General features: G+C 35.2%; 3 protein-coding genes across 7 annotated transcripts in view; 2 read left to right on the top strand and 1 right to left on the bottom strand.

Annotated features, from left to right (window-relative positions):
• The window catches only part of LOC129801646 (V-type proton ATPase subunit C), a 29,206-nt gene extending 21,008 nt beyond the window's left edge, over positions 1-8,198 (top strand). For both annotated transcript variants that reach the window (XM_055846894.1, XM_055846893.1), the window contains exons 4-6: positions 50-148; positions 2,447-2,939; positions 7,464-8,198. In XM_055846894.1, coding sequence (XP_055702869.1) covers positions 50-148; positions 2,447-2,939; positions 7,464-7,559 — 688 coding nt within the window. In that variant the 3' untranslated portion in view covers positions 7,560-8,198. The remainder of the gene's footprint in view (positions 1-49; positions 149-2,446; positions 2,940-7,463) is intronic.
• LOC129801644 (leucine--tRNA ligase, mitochondrial) lies at positions 8,186-14,150 on the bottom strand. The gene is made up of 5 exons (XM_055846891.1): positions 13,948-14,150; positions 12,376-13,887; positions 12,117-12,321; positions 8,779-9,017; positions 8,186-8,718 (listed from the first exon to the last, which is right to left on the bottom strand). Exons 1-5 carry the CDS (start codon positions 14,047-14,049, stop codon positions 8,254-8,256), a joined length of 2,523 nt encoding a protein of 840 aa, XP_055702866.1. The 5' UTR covers positions 14,050-14,150; the 3' UTR covers positions 8,186-8,253.
• On the top strand, positions 14,115-18,194 carry LOC129801650 (non-structural maintenance of chromosomes element 1 homolog). Of its 4 annotated transcripts, XM_055846900.1 has the most exons (7): positions 14,115-14,320; positions 14,379-14,541; positions 14,600-14,909; positions 14,978-15,177; positions 17,124-17,354; positions 17,414-17,983; positions 18,050-18,194. In XM_055846900.1, the coding sequence occupies exons 1-4, from the start codon at positions 14,212-14,214 to the stop codon at positions 15,089-15,091; spliced, it is 696 nt and encodes a 231-aa protein (XP_055702875.1). In that variant the 5' UTR covers positions 14,115-14,211; the 3' UTR covers positions 15,092-15,177; positions 17,124-17,354; positions 17,414-17,983; positions 18,050-18,194. The 4 variants fall into 4 exon arrangements, with proteins under 4 accessions (XP_055702875.1, XP_055702876.1, XP_055702877.1 ...); XM_055846901.1 differs by lacking the exon at positions 17,124-17,354 and having other exon boundaries at positions 17,399-17,983; XM_055846902.1 differs by lacking the exon at positions 18,050-18,194 and having other exon boundaries at positions 14,119-14,320; positions 17,414-18,028.
• Positions 18,195-18,277: the final 83 nt, after the last annotated feature.

The following is an 18,277-nucleotide window of genomic DNA, read 5'->3' as shown; positions in this document are numbered from 1 at the left end:
ACAAGAAACATTCCCAATGAGCTTAAGAAAATATTTTATTTCATTGCAGCGGAAGCCTCTTGACGCGCAATTTGGCAGATATCGTAAAGAGGGAGCACTTCATCCTGGATTCTGAGTATCTCACCACGCTCCTTGTGATTGTGCCCAAGTAAGTCTCTTCTGTCAATTTGTTTAATTAAATGTGCAACTCAGTGGGGTTCTTACACGGAAATTGAATTATTGATTGGTGGTGCTATTTCATGGTCATGTCATGTGAAAGAGGTGTTAGAAATCTATATATACAAGAATTGTGAATATAAATTCAATTTTGTTGGTAATGTTTTCGTTCGGAGCTAATTTTAGTTTGGACAATAATGGGAAATTCAATTTTCTAATTTGAATGGAAATTGGTGCTAACTGGGGATGATTGATAAATTGAATCAACAAATCGTCGGTCGGTTGGATCAGCAACTGTGCTAACTGCATTTACTTTGTGTCTACATTCGTCGTAAACGACGCATCACAGCATGGCGTTTGCAAGAAATGTACACATAAAGGAAGTGCTCTTCATGAAATGAACATATCACATATTACAAGATGTATTGCTAAATTATTAATAGGGAAGACTGGGGCAAAAAGTCACAAATCGAAAATTTCAAAATTCAATATCGTCCAAGATAAAAAAAAACTTAGCAGTTTAAAATTTTTTCCATAGATAGACTTCATAGACCTTCAAGTCGTAAGTGTCTTAGAAGTTAGAATTCGAACAAGAAATTTAGAAGATAAAAAATATTGAAATTTTTTGCCCTGTTTTTGAAATATTTTCTTTACAGCAGATATCATTTTTTACCAATTTATATTCCAAAATTGATGCATTGGTGAATATCTTCTAAATGATTTGGATTATTTAAATACGAAGCCGATATCTGATTTAGCATCTTTTTAGCATTTTTTAAAAATTCTTTTCTCCAGAAATCCGTTTAATAACCACTTGGGGTAAAAAGTAATAAAAGGTATGGGGCAAAAAGTGCCAAAAACTGAAGAAATTTCTGATGTCTTACGGCGAAGAGAAACGTCATTGTCATGTGTCTCTGCTTATTGTTGTAGACGGTAATGGGGATGAAGAACAGAAAAAATAAAATAATTTGCACAGCCTAATTCAGGAGGATAAAAAGTCTGTCGAGTTTTACTGAATCTGAGATATTTATTTTAAAAAGAAGAACACGAAACACTTCTTTTTTCGTCAAATTCATCTCGCCCAATTCGTCATTTTCGTCTTTTCAGAATGGTTGAAAAATAACCTTTGGAAAATAACTTGAAAAGCGCTTTTCTTATTCATATAGAGAAAACGCCGTTCTACAAATGTGTAGAGAAGTAAATTTCCTATGAAAACATGTAATTTAGGTATTTTTTTTTTTTTAATTTACAGAAACCCGTAATAAAGCGAATCAAAATATGATAATTTTACTTCATGCCTTGATACTATTTGCCCCAGCATTTTTGAGAATTGTCACAAAATTACCTTTTAGAAAACTGTTCGATAAATGTATTTCCTTATAAAATAGAGGAAAATGACTTTTACAGAGTTGTAGAGTGGTAAATTTCCTATAAAACTGCGATAATTAGAAATTTCTTGGGCGTTCGGGTAGCTTGTAAAAAAAATAAAATATCCGTTTTGTGACTTTTTGCCCCAGTCTCCCGTACACTCATTTTTTATCCGGAAACTATAGACACTTAAAAATTTGAATTTTTAACAAGTTGATTGTTAAAAAGAATGAAAAAAGTGTCACTAGTTAATGTTCTCTTATGGGGGGCATCGAAAACTGGAAGTCGATATTTCAGACCATTTGGTCTATAGGCCATTGAAAACTTCAAAAACGCAATGATTACATACTATTCTTTGAGTTCTAGCTTTAAAATATTAAAAAAAAACATAAAATTATTTAATAAAATTTATGATGGGCATTCCGCGTAGTCTATTTCATCTAGTTCGAATTCGAAACTGTTTTCGATTTTATAGGCCAATCGATGAAAGATAGTAACTTGGATTCTTCAATGAATCTTTCGATAAGTCGAAATGGGGCAGTGAAAAACTTATCCGACCATTCTTGACTTACGAAAAACCATCTTATGCTCTAGATCTAGACACATTTACGACATAAGCCGAGAGACGACTTAACGTAATTATAATCAAAATAATGATTTGACTAAATTCCCATCAGTTTCCCACTAACTAGGCAGATTCTCGGCTCAAGCCGAGAGAAGGATTAGTCAGAAACTGATGGGACGTTACGTAACGTACGTTAAGCTGTTTTTCGGCTTAAGTCGTAAGTGTTTCTATAGCATAAGAAATATTCGACTTTGAACACCGGTTAAAAGAAGTTTTTTTACGGTCATTGGCAAATATTCGTCTAAACTGCCAGTTTAAAAAAAATAATCTTGTAACACATTGACATTTTGCTAACAGGGCTCTGGTTCATGACTGGAATGGTCACTACGAGAAGCTAACGGACATGATTGTGCCGCGATCCACGCAGTGCATTACGCAAGATCAAGATTTTGCACTGTACACGGTGACGCTATTCAAGAAGGTCGTGGATGAGTTTAAGTTGCACGCACGTGAAAAGAAATTCGTGGTGCGTGAGTTCACGTACAACGAAGAGCAATTGGCAGCTGGTAAGAATGAAATCACCAAATTGGTGACGGATAAGAAGAAGCAATTTGGGCCATTGGTGAGATGGCTCAAAGTGAACTTCAGCGAGTGCTTCTGTGCCTGGATTCACGTAAAGGCACTGCGTGTATTCGTGGAGTCTGTGCTCAGATATGGGCTACCCGTCAACTTCCAGGCCATCCTCATTCATCCGCACAAGAAGAGCACCAAGAGACTCCGCGACGTCCTCAATCAACTCTACGGGCACTTGGATGGCTCAGCTGCATCGGCAGCCAGCAACACTGCCGACGTGAGTATAGATACAAAATATCTTTATACATTTTGTTTTTTTTTATTATTCAAAAATGAAGGAATTTAGTAGAGAAATTGCCAAAATTTTATCAAAGGAGCGAGGAAATTTGAAACGTTTCCCCATTTTCAAAATTTCAAGTATTTATAAAATATATTCACTTTACTTAACTCAAAACGGCTTGAGCCAGAAAATGAACCGATAACGGAAAAATCGATTTTCGAAAATTCAATGTCGATTATCTTGAGGCTTCCATTTTCCGTATCGATGAAATTTTAGTTTGTTGTAGCTCAGAGGTAAAAACTTTTCTAACCACGGGTTCCACATTCCCTTGGATATATCCTTACTCGAGCTATAACTTAACTCTTTCGCGTCCCACTTTTATTCAGCAGATGAATTCATGTAAAATTGAGTTTTTCCTAATGCTTTATAATCAAATATAATAGTTCAGAGAGGAAAAAAAATTTCCATTGCGTGAAAACTCGGAAAAACCCCGGGTCATATATGACCCTATTGTCCTCAAGGGAAGTGTACATACCATTTTCAAAATCTATATCACGGGCTTTTTAAGAGTTTTTTTTGCTTGAAGTTACTAATTTGGCCAAAACCATGGCAAACTGGATTGTCTTGATGAACACTGTACTCCTGGTGTTCAAGGAATCTTCCTGGTAATCCCTTGTACAGTCACTGTCACAATATTTTGAGTGGTATTTGGCAAAAATAAATTTATCCACATATTTATTCACACACAATACAATTGCACAATATGAGACGCTTGCAGAATACTCTAAAATATTGCAAAATATGTTATAATTCATCAGATATAAGATGAAATGTCCAGGAGCAAGATGTTCCACCTGCATTTCACAAAGAAAAACAATGTCCCAACTATATTACGCTATAGGTTTGGGACGAAAACACTGTTACCCTTGGGGACAATAGGGTCATATATGACCCGGAAAATTCTACACGCTTTTCTGGAAAATTGAGAGTAGTTTATTATATCAAAATATGCAATATACAATCTCTGGATATTCTATTTTGTGTTTCTAAACAACTTTTTGCTGAAAAAAATAAATTAATATAAAAAATTTTGAAAAAGAAAAGTCATTTCACAAAGTTCGAAATTAGTGATTTTCGATCTCATATATTTTCTTTTCCTGAATATCTGGAGTCTTGAGAAAATTAGCCAAGAATCTTACATCCTTCTATTATGATGTCGTGCACAAACCGATAGATTTCAATTAATGTAAATAGTCCAAAAAAAAAAATGTTTTTTCCCCGGGTCATATATGACCTTAATGACACGAAAGAGTTAAAATAATTTTTCCGGACTAGAGGGAAGTCAACCTTAAGATACGTTTTTTTTTATTAATTTTTTTATTCTATTATTTGTGGTTGAGCTGTGTTATTGAACAGATTCTTTCATGTAACTTTTAAATTCGTTGCCCTGATAAGAAAGTTATCGTAACTCCTGATTGTACCAAACACAAACATTAAAAAAAATGGATGTTTTAGATTTTACCTAGGCGGATATTCCGTCCATATACGAAAATACTGTTGCGTTGCATCCATCCTTATAACGGTTTTTCAAGGTTAACCCTCTAACGGATAAGACCGCTTCCAGGCGGTCTTCACAAAAATCACATTTACAGCGACAATAAAGGTTTTATTTATTTAAAAGTGCTATAGTGTTCCCGGTAATAGTCTTATAAACATCTCTTGAAAGTTTGAACTCATTTTGACTCTTCGTTTTGTTGCTATTCCCAGTTTTGTGTGACAGGTCAGAGAAAAAGCAACAAAAAATATTTGTGCAAAAAAACTCATTTCCAATTTCCATAAAAATACCGATTTAAAGTTATCTGACTAAAATAAATTTATTTTTTATTGAAAGATATGTCACTCTTACTTTGTATATTTTATTTAAAAAATTTGAAAAAACTAAAAATGTGAATTTTAGAAGCAAAAAGTCTCGAAAAATTTTTATATTTTCTCACCTAGCGCCTAAACTAAAAGAGATTAATGAAGAATGGATGGTTTTTTCGACTTTATTGGATCATAATTATCCTAGAAAACATTGTTTTAGAACTTTTTTTTGGCATATTAAAGAAAACACCGTTAGAGGGTTGAATGTCAAAAAGACTGACAAATCTGAACCTATTATAATCGGTTATGAACAAGTTCATAATTGAGAAGTAATTTTTATCAGAAATTTAATTATATTATACTCCAAATTTATTTTGGGCTATGTTTTGAGTGATTTAAAGATCGGCTTAAATCGGTTGTGAGCCAGTAAACTTAGATATATATTGCCCATTACGAAAAACTGTAAAAATCGATTTTCGGAAAAAAATGTTAGAAATTTTAGTATACTGAGGTCAAGAACTTGTCAACGGTGGGTCGCACTTTACCCTCGCCTAGTCGCGGATATAGGTAGTAGCAAAGAGGTAATGCTGACAGGGCCCTACCGCGAGGGGGCCCCCTGAAAAGTTAATTTAAATATCTTGTATGTTTTTTTTTTAGCTCGTGGGAAACTTAATTTTATTCATTCACCTCCTTTAGTATTGCTGCTGTTAAAGTTTGAATTTGCTATTCATTTCTAATTAAACACTATACAAGAGCGTAGCGAATGATGGGAATGAAGGAGCCGTTGCATCCCTTTTACAGTATTTAAAAAAAATCAATATATAGAAATATAAAACCAAAAATAATTCAGTCACATTAAGATTTAGGTCACCTCAAGAACATTTTCGCCCTAGGCGCTTTTACTGTTTTGAAATGTCTTTTGTAGGATGTTATGAACTTTAAAAAAAAAACCCAAAATCATATACACTAGATCCCGGCATTATGCACATTTTCGGGACCGAAAAAGAAACGCGCGAAATGGCATTACGCATCGAGAAAATTTGCATACCCGCAGGGGCTTTCTTTTGAGTAAATCGGCCGTAGAACGAATTTCGCGCGGAGTAAAAGTACTTCAAACAAAAATATTCAACTGTTTAATAGAAATGCATTAACAAACAGTATTTTTTGGCTTCAATAAATGGTTAGAATATTTAAAAAAATTTACCTTAATAAAAGAAATTAAAGTTTTATTCTGAAAAAGTAGCAAAATGTTTTTAAATTTCCCGCGTCGCAAAACAGTATACATTCAGGCGTATTTCAAAAAAGATTTCGTAAATTGACTTCCAATAATAGGCAAACTTGCATAATTGTATGTGCATAATTCCGTCAGGTGCATAATCCCGGAGGACTTAATGCCGGGACTGAGTGTATTGATATTAAAAGAGCTGTGGAAAATCTAATTTTAAAATGTTCAAAATAGACTTCTAAGGGAACTTTGGGGAAATCTTGATCAAAATGAGGCTAAGACATTTTGGAAGAGGTTTTAGGGACTATCTACATAGCTAAAGCTTTCTACATTAGGTCAGGTCCCTAAAAATAATCAAAATAGGGTAAGAATTGAATTTTTGAAAAAAAAACTTTCAAAGAGTTTTTGTTTTTGAGACTCTAAAAAGAAACAGACTCTAAAAAAACATTTTCTGTTCCATTTTTCGATAAATTTCCCGCCATTTTCTTCAAGGAAAACTTTTAAGGGCTTTAGCAAGCTTTCAGCTTATGAAATTCGCCGAAAGATTATTTTTTTAATTTTAAACACATAAAAGAACATTTTTGTTTTCTTTATCGGAATTTCCACCCAAGAAAGGCCAATTTGGAAATATTATAAACATTTTTGAGAATTTTTTGTGAAGGACGAGACACTTTTTGCGGTGCGAAAAACAACAATAAAAATTAAACCGATAAACATAATCAATGATAAGTCTCAGATCTAACCTTGGAAAGTCCAACAGAGTCTGATTCGATGTATTTTTTGAATCTATGAACGATAGGAACAAAACTAGCCCAAAAATTAAAATATTTTTTCTGACAATACCAATGCATGATAATTTTCACTTTAATGAAAAATATTACGTATGAGTATTGTAGTTATATAGTTGTAAAGAAGAAAGAAAAAAAGAGGGTACGATTAACATTTTTCCTCATAACTTTAACACTTTTTAGGTGTAAAAATATATCATTTTTTAATGTTAATTTTACACATTTTTAAGGGTAAAATTAACATTCCCGAAATATTATTTTAAATTTTTCGGATTTCTCTCAGTGCGGAAATGTTAATTTTACCCTGCAGTATTGATCCGAAATCGGTGTAAATATTACTCTTTTTAGGTGTATTGGGGGTTAAAGTTAACCTTTTTCATGTTAATTTTACCCTTAAAAAGGTATAAAATTAACATTAAAAAATGTTGATATATTTTTACACCTAAAAAATGTTAAAGTTATGATGAAAAAAGTTAATCGCACCCTCTTTTTTTTCTCAGTGATAGTGTTTTCTATGTAAGTCTCGGCTCAATATAGCCCCACTTCCCCCTACAATGAAGAATTTTAAAATTGTTCTCTAGTTATAGAATAATCTTATTTTCTTAGTTGAATGTTTTAGAAAATATACCTTTTTCCTTTTTTCAGACCGTTGATATTCCTGGCCTGGGTTTCGGCCAGTCCGAATACTATCCGTATGTTTACTACAAACTGAATATCGACATGGTGGAGTCGAAAATGTAAGCTGCAGCCTCCGGAAGTTCAACCGAATGAGTATAAAACATTAATACAATAATATTTGAGGGCCATTTGTAGACGAAAAAAAAATTCTAGATGATTTTTTCTCCCCATTTTTTTCTTTACATTTTTTCTAATTTCTATCAAAAAATAAAAAGAAAATCCGAAAATATCGGTCGTTGATTTTATCGGCATCAATCAGTATTTGATAAGCTAAGTGAAAAAAAATTATGTAAAAAAATCAGCTAAAATTCGAAACATTGTAAATATTGTGTAACAAATTCCGTTTGTTATTTTCTTTGAACATCCCTTTTCCATTTGGTTTTTGAGTTAGTTGTTTTTTGAGGTGATTCCCTCGTCTTTCAAAGCATGGTGGCGATTGCAATTCATTCAATTTTTAGCGTCAATGTTAGTGAAAAATGAAACATTTTAAACAAATACAAATTTAAATGTATTTAAAAAAAATGCAAGTTTATGTGAAGCGTTACTATTTTTTGTTTGATCTTTTTCTTGGATGATGAAGAAGAAAAACCCGTTGAAAGAGCTCCATAAAGCTCACAAGGATAGTGTGTAAAAAATATATATTGAAAGAGAAATCTGTTGAAAAATTATTGTAAATAAAAAATAGAGAAAACATTCCAACAATTTGTTGTTTTATTGAAAAGAAATCTATATTTGCTAAATTATCGTCTATATTTTTTCAACAGGATTGCTGTTGCTTTTCTAAACTACTTTCCTTCTTTCTGTTGCTCTTCTCGGCAATTACATTGACCACAATCTCCAGCCCAGGATAGAATTCAACAACTGTGTTGAGAATCTTTTTGTTCCCGATGAACTTGATAATTTCATCTCTCTCCAAGGCAATTTTCGAAGCCTCTTCTCTTGTCATTCTGTCCAAGGTCCTTCTGGGAATCTTCTTTGAAGCCAATTCCAAACCATTAACTTTTGCTGTGAGATCTAATTCGTACTCCTGATCGACTTCAGGCCATGTTTGCTGAAGGACATCCTTGTCAAAATCAAAGGCATCATTTTTCTGAGCTCCCTGGGAAAATCTCACCCACAATTCTGAAGCAAAATGCGGCGCCAGAGGAGCTAACATGATAATCTGAGTACCAAGAGTTCTCTGATATTCCTTTCCAAATTGCACAACTTCCTTCGGGGCTCGCTACAAACCAATTTAGAATTACGCTTGACTGCCACTGTTGAATTTGAATTAATATCTTACCCGAATGGAATTGGTGAGTCCCTGCATCTTGCTGATGGCGACACTGATCTGGTGAGTATGACGGAAGTGAAAAGTAGCGCCCTTCACGTAGTAATTTCGAGCGTCACTCAGTTTGGCTTCTTCCTCGGCAAACTTTGCGTCCTTTGGCATTTCAGACGAGGAGGCCTCTTGACGGAGCAGGCAGAAGTCATAAACGGTCATCCAGAGACGTTTTTGCCAATTTATCAAGCCAGGAAATGCTGCAAAAAAAAGATTTGAAAAAAGTGATAAAGGGACATTTGCAGATTGTTCAATAAACTTGTAGGCGCCTCATTTTATTTATTCGCTTTTTTCAAAATTTGAAGACCACTCAACTGAATTATCGGAATTATCCATCTTTCACTAGATTAATTGAGTATTTAGGACTTTTATTTTATTGCTTGAATGTCGAACTCAAAAAAAAGAGCAGTAGGGGAAAGGCTCATAATTTTGTCCAATTTCTTATTTTGGACACTTTGAGGATAAAATTGGACACTAAAAATAAATTGATTAAAATGATGGATTTTTATTCCAATATTTGATGAATAATGAATTCTATCTAAATATTTGTTCTTTTTGGAAGATTTTAACACATTAATACGTTACTGTTGAGGCAGATTAGCTGTCCAAATTTACAGCCAAGTTGTCCAAATTAATAACCAAGTTGTCCAAAATAAGAGTCAGATTCACCTCTACATATCAATTCATTTTTAAACGTATTAAAACTAATTTTAGTAAAAATAAGACGGTAAATAGCTTGCCAAATTTCTAAACAATCCTTCTGAAAAGAGAGTAAAAAAAAGTCAATTAATATTGAGAATATCGCACTTCAAACTTCGAACATCGATGTTTATAAGCAGTCTGGGCAAAATTATGAGCCGTTACCCTGTAGGGTAAATTATCAAAACCTGCTCCAAATGGAAATTTTTCGCTACTCCAAATAGAAACGTCATTGTTTGCATGATACTTTATTTATATATTTTCTATACCACAGTTTCATTATTTAGTTAATTTTGCTCCAAATAAAGGGAAAATCCATTCATATTCGTAAATTTTAATTTGTTAATTTCTCAGAAAAATTAACAGTTTACCTTTTCACCATTGAATTTTTCATCGATCGACAAGGTTTTCCAATGAAAAACACAATAAAATGGCTGTTGTTTATTCGTTTTGTTTAACATTCATGTCATATTTCTGGCTAATTTTACTTAAATTAAGTGCTAATCTTTATTGTTAATGGTACGTGAAGTTTTCAAATGAAATAATTACCTATTTCGTGAACAAAAAGGGTTTTTCTGAATTGTCTGCAAATGCTTCAATAGGAAACCCCGGAAATATGATTTTTTTGGAGAGATTTTCTTATTGTTTTAGATAGGAAATGAGAAAAGACCAGGAATAAGAACAAATCCTGTGCTCAAGAGCAACTCAATAAAGTTTTGGAAGCCTTTCGTCGCGGTTTCACTTAGGGTAAGTGTGCCAAATTCCGGCCAGCTTGCAATTTCGACCACCTTTTTTGTTCCTCGAATTTCCATGAACTTTAAGATTTTACGTACTCTAGAGATTATACAATGCAAAAGAATAACAAAAAATGTATCTTCGACAAACGAGATGACGTGAAAAAGATATTGTAAAAATTCCTTAAGGGCAAGAAACTATGAGAATGAAGGTGGCCGAAATAGGACACCAAAGCTATGTCTATATTTTTATTCATTTTAAAATGTATTAAGAATGATTTTAGAGTAAATAAAGGCGGTAAACTCTTTACAAGGTTCCAAGCAACACTCTTACAAAAGGAAGAATAAAAAATCAAATTGTATTTAAAATATTACATTTCAAACTTGAGACTTTGACGCTTGCATGCAACTATGCCGAAATTTGGCACACTTATCCTACACTGTCTCCAATTAGAAACTTTCCCTTGTCTCCATTTGCATAAATTTGTTTTCAGCATCGAATTTTTTATCGTTTTTTAAAATGAAAAACACAATTGGGTGATTGTTCTTTATTCGTTTGTTTTTTCTAAAGGTAATGTAATATTTCTGGCAAAACTATGTGAAATTTAGTGTTAATCTTTATTGTTAACGGTACGTGAAGTTTTCAAATGAAATAATTACCTATTTCGTGAACCAAAAAGGTTTTTCTGAAATTTCTGCAAATGTTTTAATAGGAAACCCGGGAAATACGATTTTTTGGAGAGATTTTCTTATTGTTTTAGATGGGAAAGGAGGAAAGACCAGGAATAAGAACAAATCTTGCACTCAGGAGCAACTCAACAAGGTTTTGGAAGCGTTTCGTCGCAGTTTCACTTACACTGTTTATCTCCAATTAGAAAATTTCCCTTGTCTCCATTTGGATTAATTTGTTTCCAATAGAAGCATTTTCCAATTGTGCGTTTTTCTTGTTTTTAAGAAGTTTTCAAATTATATCTAAAGAATTCTCACTAAACAGTAACATTCTAGAAGAGGCAACGAGCAAATTTATGTAATTCTCTTCAGAAAAAAATATGAACCTAATGTGTTGAATCTTCTATCAAAGTTAAAGCGTCTGGAAATGGTTTTGAATTAGGACATTTACCCTACACGAAAAATACGCAAGTGTAAAATGCTTCTATTGGAAACAAATTAATCCAAATGGAGACAAGGGAAAGTTTCTAATTGGAGACAAACAGTGTATAAGTGAAACCGCGACGAAAGGCTTCCAAAACTTTGTTGAGATGTTCTTGAGTGCAGGATTTGTTCTTATTCCTAGTCTTTTCTCCTTTCTGATTTAAAACATTAAGAAAATCTTTCCAAAAAAATCATATTTCCGGGGTTTCCTATTGAAACATTTGCAGAAATTTCAGAAAAACCTTTTTTGTTCACGAAATAGGTAATTATTTCATTTGAAAACTTCACGTACCGTTAACAATAAAGATTAACACTAAATTTCACATAGTTTTGCCAGAAATATTACATACCTGTAAAAACACAAAAGAATAAAGAACAATCATCCAATTGTGTTTTTCATTTAAAAAATCGATAAAAAATTCGATGCTGAAAAGGTACACTGTTAATTTTTCTGAGAAATTAATAAATTAAAATTTGTTAATATGAATGGATTTTCGCTTTATTAGGAGCAAAATTAACTAAATAATGAAACTGTAGTATAGAAAATATATAAATATAGTAATTTAGTACAGTATTTATCATGAAAACAGTGACGTTTCCATTTAGAGTAGCGAAAAATTTCCATTTGGAGCAGGTTTTGAATTAGCTGAATTTTAGTAAGACTTTTAATTCTGAAATAAAGTCAAAATTGATAAAAATTTTGAATTAACTTACTCGATCTCGACCAATTTCTGTGAGAAAACGGTGCAACATCCCCAAGAATTACGAGCCTCGTTGTATCGATGCCCAATTCCTCAAAAACTTCCTCAGGATCCACTCCATTGAGTTTGGATTTGGACATTTTTTCCCACGTTACAACAACTGGTTTCCTGGAAGCCTTTTCTACAGCTTTGTTGCGCTTCTCATCCAAAATCTCAACCTGAAAATCAAGTAGAGTAACAACCGAAATTTCTATCGCCTGTAAATTCTCTACCTCACTCTCAGGAAGATATTTGCCCGTTCCCTTGACACGAAATGACCTGCCCATGACCATTCCCTGTACCAGAAGTCTTCTAAATGGCTCAGATTGAGGAACAAGTCCGATTGAGTGTAGGAAATGATTCATAAAACGGGCATAATAGAGATGAAGAACTGCATGTTCCTTGCCACCAATGTAAAGATCCACGGGCATCGTTTTCCTGGCCAGGTCTTTTCTGAAGATTTCGTCATTGTTTTTAGCATCTAGAAAGCGTAGAAAATACCAGGAGCTATCCACAAAGGTGTCCATTGTATCCTTTTCTCTTCTGGCTGACGGATTGTTGCATTCCGGGCAGGAAACGTGCTCTTCCTGGATCTGTTGAAGAGTTACTGGGAGAGAATGTTCGGGAACAGTAACAGGTCCACAATCTGGGCAGTGGATTATGGGAATTGGCGTACCCCATACTCTCTGACGAGATATTAGCCAATCTTTGAGTTTAGAACTAACAGGAAAGCCTCCAATTCCCAATTCTTGAGCTTTTTGGAGTACTTCTTCAGATTCATTTGGATTTCCTGGGTCAGTCGTTGAGGTTCCCAGGAAAGCATCACATCCAGGAGGAAAATCTCCATCCTCTGAGACAACAATTGGGATTTTTTGTCCAGTGAAGGGATTCATAACTTTGAAATTTTCTGTATCTTCTGCCAGAGGATGTGTTGGTGAGATACCAACAAAGCAGGTGACTTTCAGTAGTTCTGGCTTCTGAGTCCACAGATTAAGAGTAGATATTGCTGGCTTCTGCTCAGGATGTCGACTAACCACTGCAAAATCAAAGGTGTATCCATCGCAATCTCCTATCCAGTGCTTCTGAAGCTTGATAATGTCCCTCCAATCCTCTAGCGAAGAACTGTCCAGTCCCTCGAGGAGTTCCTTTGCAAATCTTGTTGTCCGGATGAACCACTGTTTTAACAGACGCTTTTCCACCTTAGCACCTGAACGCCAACTGCATCCATTCTCATCTACTTGCTCATCTGCTAAAACAGTCTCATCAATTGGATCCCAATTCACAAGAGCTTCTCTCTGGTAAGCCAATCCTTCTCTGAATAACCTCAGGAATAGGTACTGTGTCCACTTGTAGTATTCTGGCTGACAGGTGGCTATCTCTCGACTCCAATCAAAAGAGCATCCCAATTTCTCAAGTTGTGATTTCATGTTCTGGATATTACTCTCTGTCCATTTCTGAGCAGGAATTCCCCTCTGGATTGCTGCATTTTCAGCTGGCAATCCAAATGCATCCCACCCCATTGGATGAAGTACATTCTTGCCGCACATTCTGAAAAACCTAGCCATAGCATCGCTAATTGTATATACCCGGACATGGCCCATGTGAAGGTTTCCGGAAGGGTAAGGAAACATTGATAAAACGTAATGCTTTTCCTGAGAAGACTTTTCTTTATACTCTGCATGATTAATACACTCTTTCCAGTGATTCTCTATGACTTTCTTGGTTTCTGAAGAGATGACACGCTCCTGGAAAAGGGTCAGGAAGATTTGTTTACATTGATTTGGAGGTTATGTTTTCTTACTCACATCGATTTCTTTACATCCCACGGATAATCTTCGGAGGAAATTCTTAGAAACTACATTAGAGACACTTAAAAACACTTGATGAATCCTTAATCTAACAATCATCCTGATTTTCCTGGAAAAACCTCAGAAGGGAAACTCAGCGACTTTTTATAGCAAACTCTCAGGTGCCATTGAGCGACAAAATCATCTGATTCCCGCGATTTTTGCTTTGTTTTTCTCTGGGAGTTTTTAATTATTTCCTTGATTATTTCTTGTTTTTCCGAAATGGAAGATTACACACCTTTGCATATTGCTGTTTTGCAGTTAATGAGTGGTCGGGGTATGCTTGAGAAAGAAGAATTTACCAAGCTGTTCTTAAAATTAAAGACACACTGTAAGTAACATAACCTTGAATTTGATTTTTTTTTAACATTTTCTGTGATTTTCTCCAGATTCGGAGAAACTAGCGGTTGATTCGGCCACACCTGAATCTGTCCTGGAAAGGATAAATGAAAAAATCTCCCCGTTCAACCTTTCAATAATCCTGACAAAATACGAGTATTCCGATGAGGAGTTCTACGTTTACATCTCAACGACCTCATCTCCGGAAAGCCGGTAAGATGTACTCCGCCTCCATAGAAAATGTTCCTAATCTCATTTTTTGGTCTTTAAGCTTCCAGAATCTCTACACAGAGATGGAAATCCAATATTTCCCTTTGCTTCTGAGGGAGATCATCACTTCAGATAGTACTTGCATTGCTCCAATTGTGGCGCTCAATTTGATCTCTATCCTCCAGAGACCCCTGACAAAACTCAGAGCAGGAGAATTGCTGAAGATATGGACGAATGCGGGGTATTTCAAAGAAATGAATGAATTGATCCACTTGGGACCGAGATCTCTGGTTGAATTCAATGGATATCTCACAGTGAACTACCCGGATTTTGTTAAGACCTGCTCCATCTGCTTGAAGACGGTCTACAAGGTCAGTTTTAATTTTTGTTGCTGTTGGTCTATGATGATTCTAATGATTCTAATGATAATTCTTTTTAGAGTTTGACCTGCAAGACAGAATCGTGCCAAACCACCATTCATGCTTCCTGCATTAACAGATACCACGAGAACTTCCCCAACACTTGTCCCTCGTGCAAGGGAGACTGGGTATAATTATAATTATTTCTCAAGTTCCTTTTCTTCATTATCATTTCCATCCTGACCATCTCATTCAACAAGAAGTACAACTCTTATTCCAAGTAAGTTTTTTTTTTGAGATCATTTAAGAAATTACAGTTCTCTGGTACTTCCCCTTTTCTGTGATTGATTCACAATTCTAAAATGTAACTATACGAGCTTGTAAATTCCCATGATTCGTCATTGTCGTTTCTTCAAAAGAGGTTTCTAGCGTTAAATGAAATTTTCAAGAAGATAAAGCCAGTGATAAGCCTAGATCAGCTTATAGAGGTATGATTCCTTCGTTGCAAATTCGGATTGTGGCAAACTTGAACGATATTCATACATAAATAATGCAAATTTCGTTTAAATTGTATGTAACTTATTATCGTTATTAATGAGGAAAATTGGAAGAGAAATGCATAAAAGTGTCTGAAAATCTTTAAAGTCGATTATCTCGGAAACTATGAGAGATAGAGGCCTCAAACTTTACATTCATTGAGAACCTCTGTCAGCGACCCGAGAAAATCGCTCCCCGCGAAAATCCACGAAAAAATTCGCGCGCGAAAATCATCGAAAAAATTCGTGCCCAGCGAAAATTTGCGAAAAAGTACGCGATCCGCGAAACTCCGCGAAAAATTACGCGCCCCGCGAATATCCGCGAAAAATTACGCGCCCCGCGAATATCCGCGAAAAAATTGGCGTCCCGCGAAAATCTGCGAAAAAATTCGCGCCCCGCGAAAATCCGCGAAAAAATTCGCGCCCTGCGAAAATTCGCGAAAAAGTACGCGACCCTCGAAACTCCGCGAAAAATTACGCGGCCCGCGAAAATTCGCGAAAAATTACGCGCCCCGCAAAAATCAGCGAAACAATTCGCGCCCCGAGAAAATCCGCGAAAAAATACGCGACCCCTGAAACTCCGCGAAAAATTACGTGCCCCGCGAAAATCCGCGAAAAAATTCTCGCCCCGAGAAAATCCGCGAAAAAATTCGCGCCTTGCGAAGATCCGCGAAAGACATCGCAGAACGAATTGTATATGCCACCTTACAAATCTTCGAATATAGACTGACTATGTAGAAAGGGAGAGTGAGAGAGTGCTATATATATGGGGAAATCTTGTCCGACGCCGCTTCTCCCGCTTTTTTCCCGCCTGATGCTAATAGCAAATATTCTTAAAGTTAAAATCTTTAAAGTGAAATATCTCGAGAACCGTTCGACGAATGTCTTAATTTCTTTTTTTAAATTGGTCTAAATTTTCTGGGCTACAACATACAGTAGAGTCTCGCTATAGTCCATATTTGGTTTCAAATTTGACACTTGGGTCGCACTATAGTCCATGTAATTTTTTAAAATTATCAACGATTTTTAGTATTGAAATTGCTCGACGGCTTCCACTTTCATTGCGATTGTGGTACTTGTCCTTGCTCTCTTCATTGTGGATCACAATTATCACAACTACTTAATAAAGTTTGCCAAAAATATTAAAATAATTATGACAACATTGCATGTCGCATACTAAAAAACATAACCTAACTTAAAATCAGTGTTTTGAAATCAACGGTCGATAAATTGTGGACTATAGAGCGATGGCCTATAGCGAGACTCTACTGTAAACATAAAAAATTCAAAATCGCATGCTTAGATTTCGATATAAACTGCAAAACGTGATTTTTAACCGGCTTAGAACCAGTTTTTCAAAAACTAATAGCACAGAAATCGTCGTACGCGCGCGTATATATATTTAAAAAAAAAAGAATTATGAAGATATCTCTATCCAAACCAGAGATATTGCGTACTATGGACGGCCGGGCGGCCGGCCGGACGGCAGCCGGACCCGAAATTACCGGTTTATGATTTTCGGCATCAGGGATGTTCAAAACATATACCCTGTGAATTTCAGCTCGATCGGAGCACTTTGAGAAAATCCGAGGATTACAATAGGTGTGATTAGAAGAAATCACACCTAAATTCTTTCATAATCTTCTATTGAGAGTGTGCTTCTGTTATCGGCAACTTTTGAATCTTTCAGAAACATTCCAAGCCTCAATGACGTCGGGAAGAACCACACTTAAACCAGAGCTGAACAGTGCGAATTGTGTTTCAGTCTGCTAGGAATATCTTCCCAAACAACTTCTTTAATTTATTACTTGAAACGATGAGAACTGCCTTCATTTTTCTCCTTCCCTTTTTCTCTTGTATTTCTGGGCATCAAGAAAAGTGCTCCGATGTTGTTCCAATGGATAATTTTGATATAGATCAGGTAAAAACCTTTTTCTCTAACTTCTTGAAATTCTTCCCTGAAAGGATTTAATTTTTCAGTTCTTAGGAAATTGGTATGTGATCCAGCAGACAAAAACTGAATCCAGATGCATTCAGCATCAAATAGTTCCTCTTGAAAAGCCCGGAGAGTATCGAATTTCACAAATTTCACCTCACTATCTCCTGGATAAATTCCATTTGCAACATGAACATACTTATTCGGGCATCCTGATAACTGATCCAGTGTCTCCGGCTCGGATGAAGGCTCGCTATGCATTGAGTTTCGGAGACGAAGCTTACATTGTCATCACCACGGATTACGATAATTTTGCTGGGATTGTTACTTGTGGGGCTGTTGGGAATTCTAGAAGTGCTACAATCCTCTCCCGTACCCGGTCACTCACAGAGCAGCAGCTCACAGCTATTCGGGAGAAGATAGAAGGGTTTTCAGTGAACATCCAACATTTGAGTACCATCAGCCAAATAAACTGCCCTGTAGATGGGATTTGGGGAATCAACATTAAAATTGGACATGATATCCTGTATCCGGACAGACTAAAGGACTCGGCGAAAGGAATAGTAAAGGACATTGGATCAGCTATCAATGGGGCATTTCAAAATGGAGCAAAGGTGAGTTCTTTTTAATGCTATCTTAATAAATAAATTGTACTAAAATTCGATATTTGATTTTATTAGTTTTTTGATGGACTGCTAAATAGAAAAGCGCGGAGAATTTGAGAAACAGGAGGAGAAAAATTTGCATTTAAATTACACCGAATACTTGTATAATTTTGATTGAATGTTATTTTATAAATAAACCACTTGAATTAATTGATGCCAATTTGAAGTTTGTCTTGAGTTATTGAGAATTGAAGAACCACAGAAGAATGTTCTTCTATCTAAAAATATCCTTCTATTAAATGA

Source organism: Phlebotomus papatasi, chromosome 2 (genome assembly GCF_024763615.1).
Source record: "Phlebotomus papatasi isolate M1 chromosome 2, Ppap_2.1, whole genome shotgun sequence".
Lineage (NCBI taxonomy): Eukaryota > Metazoa > Arthropoda > Insecta > Diptera > Psychodidae > Phlebotomus > Phlebotomus papatasi.
The sequence above is the reverse complement of the archived record's forward strand: the minus strand, read 5'-3'. Positions and strand labels throughout refer to the sequence as shown.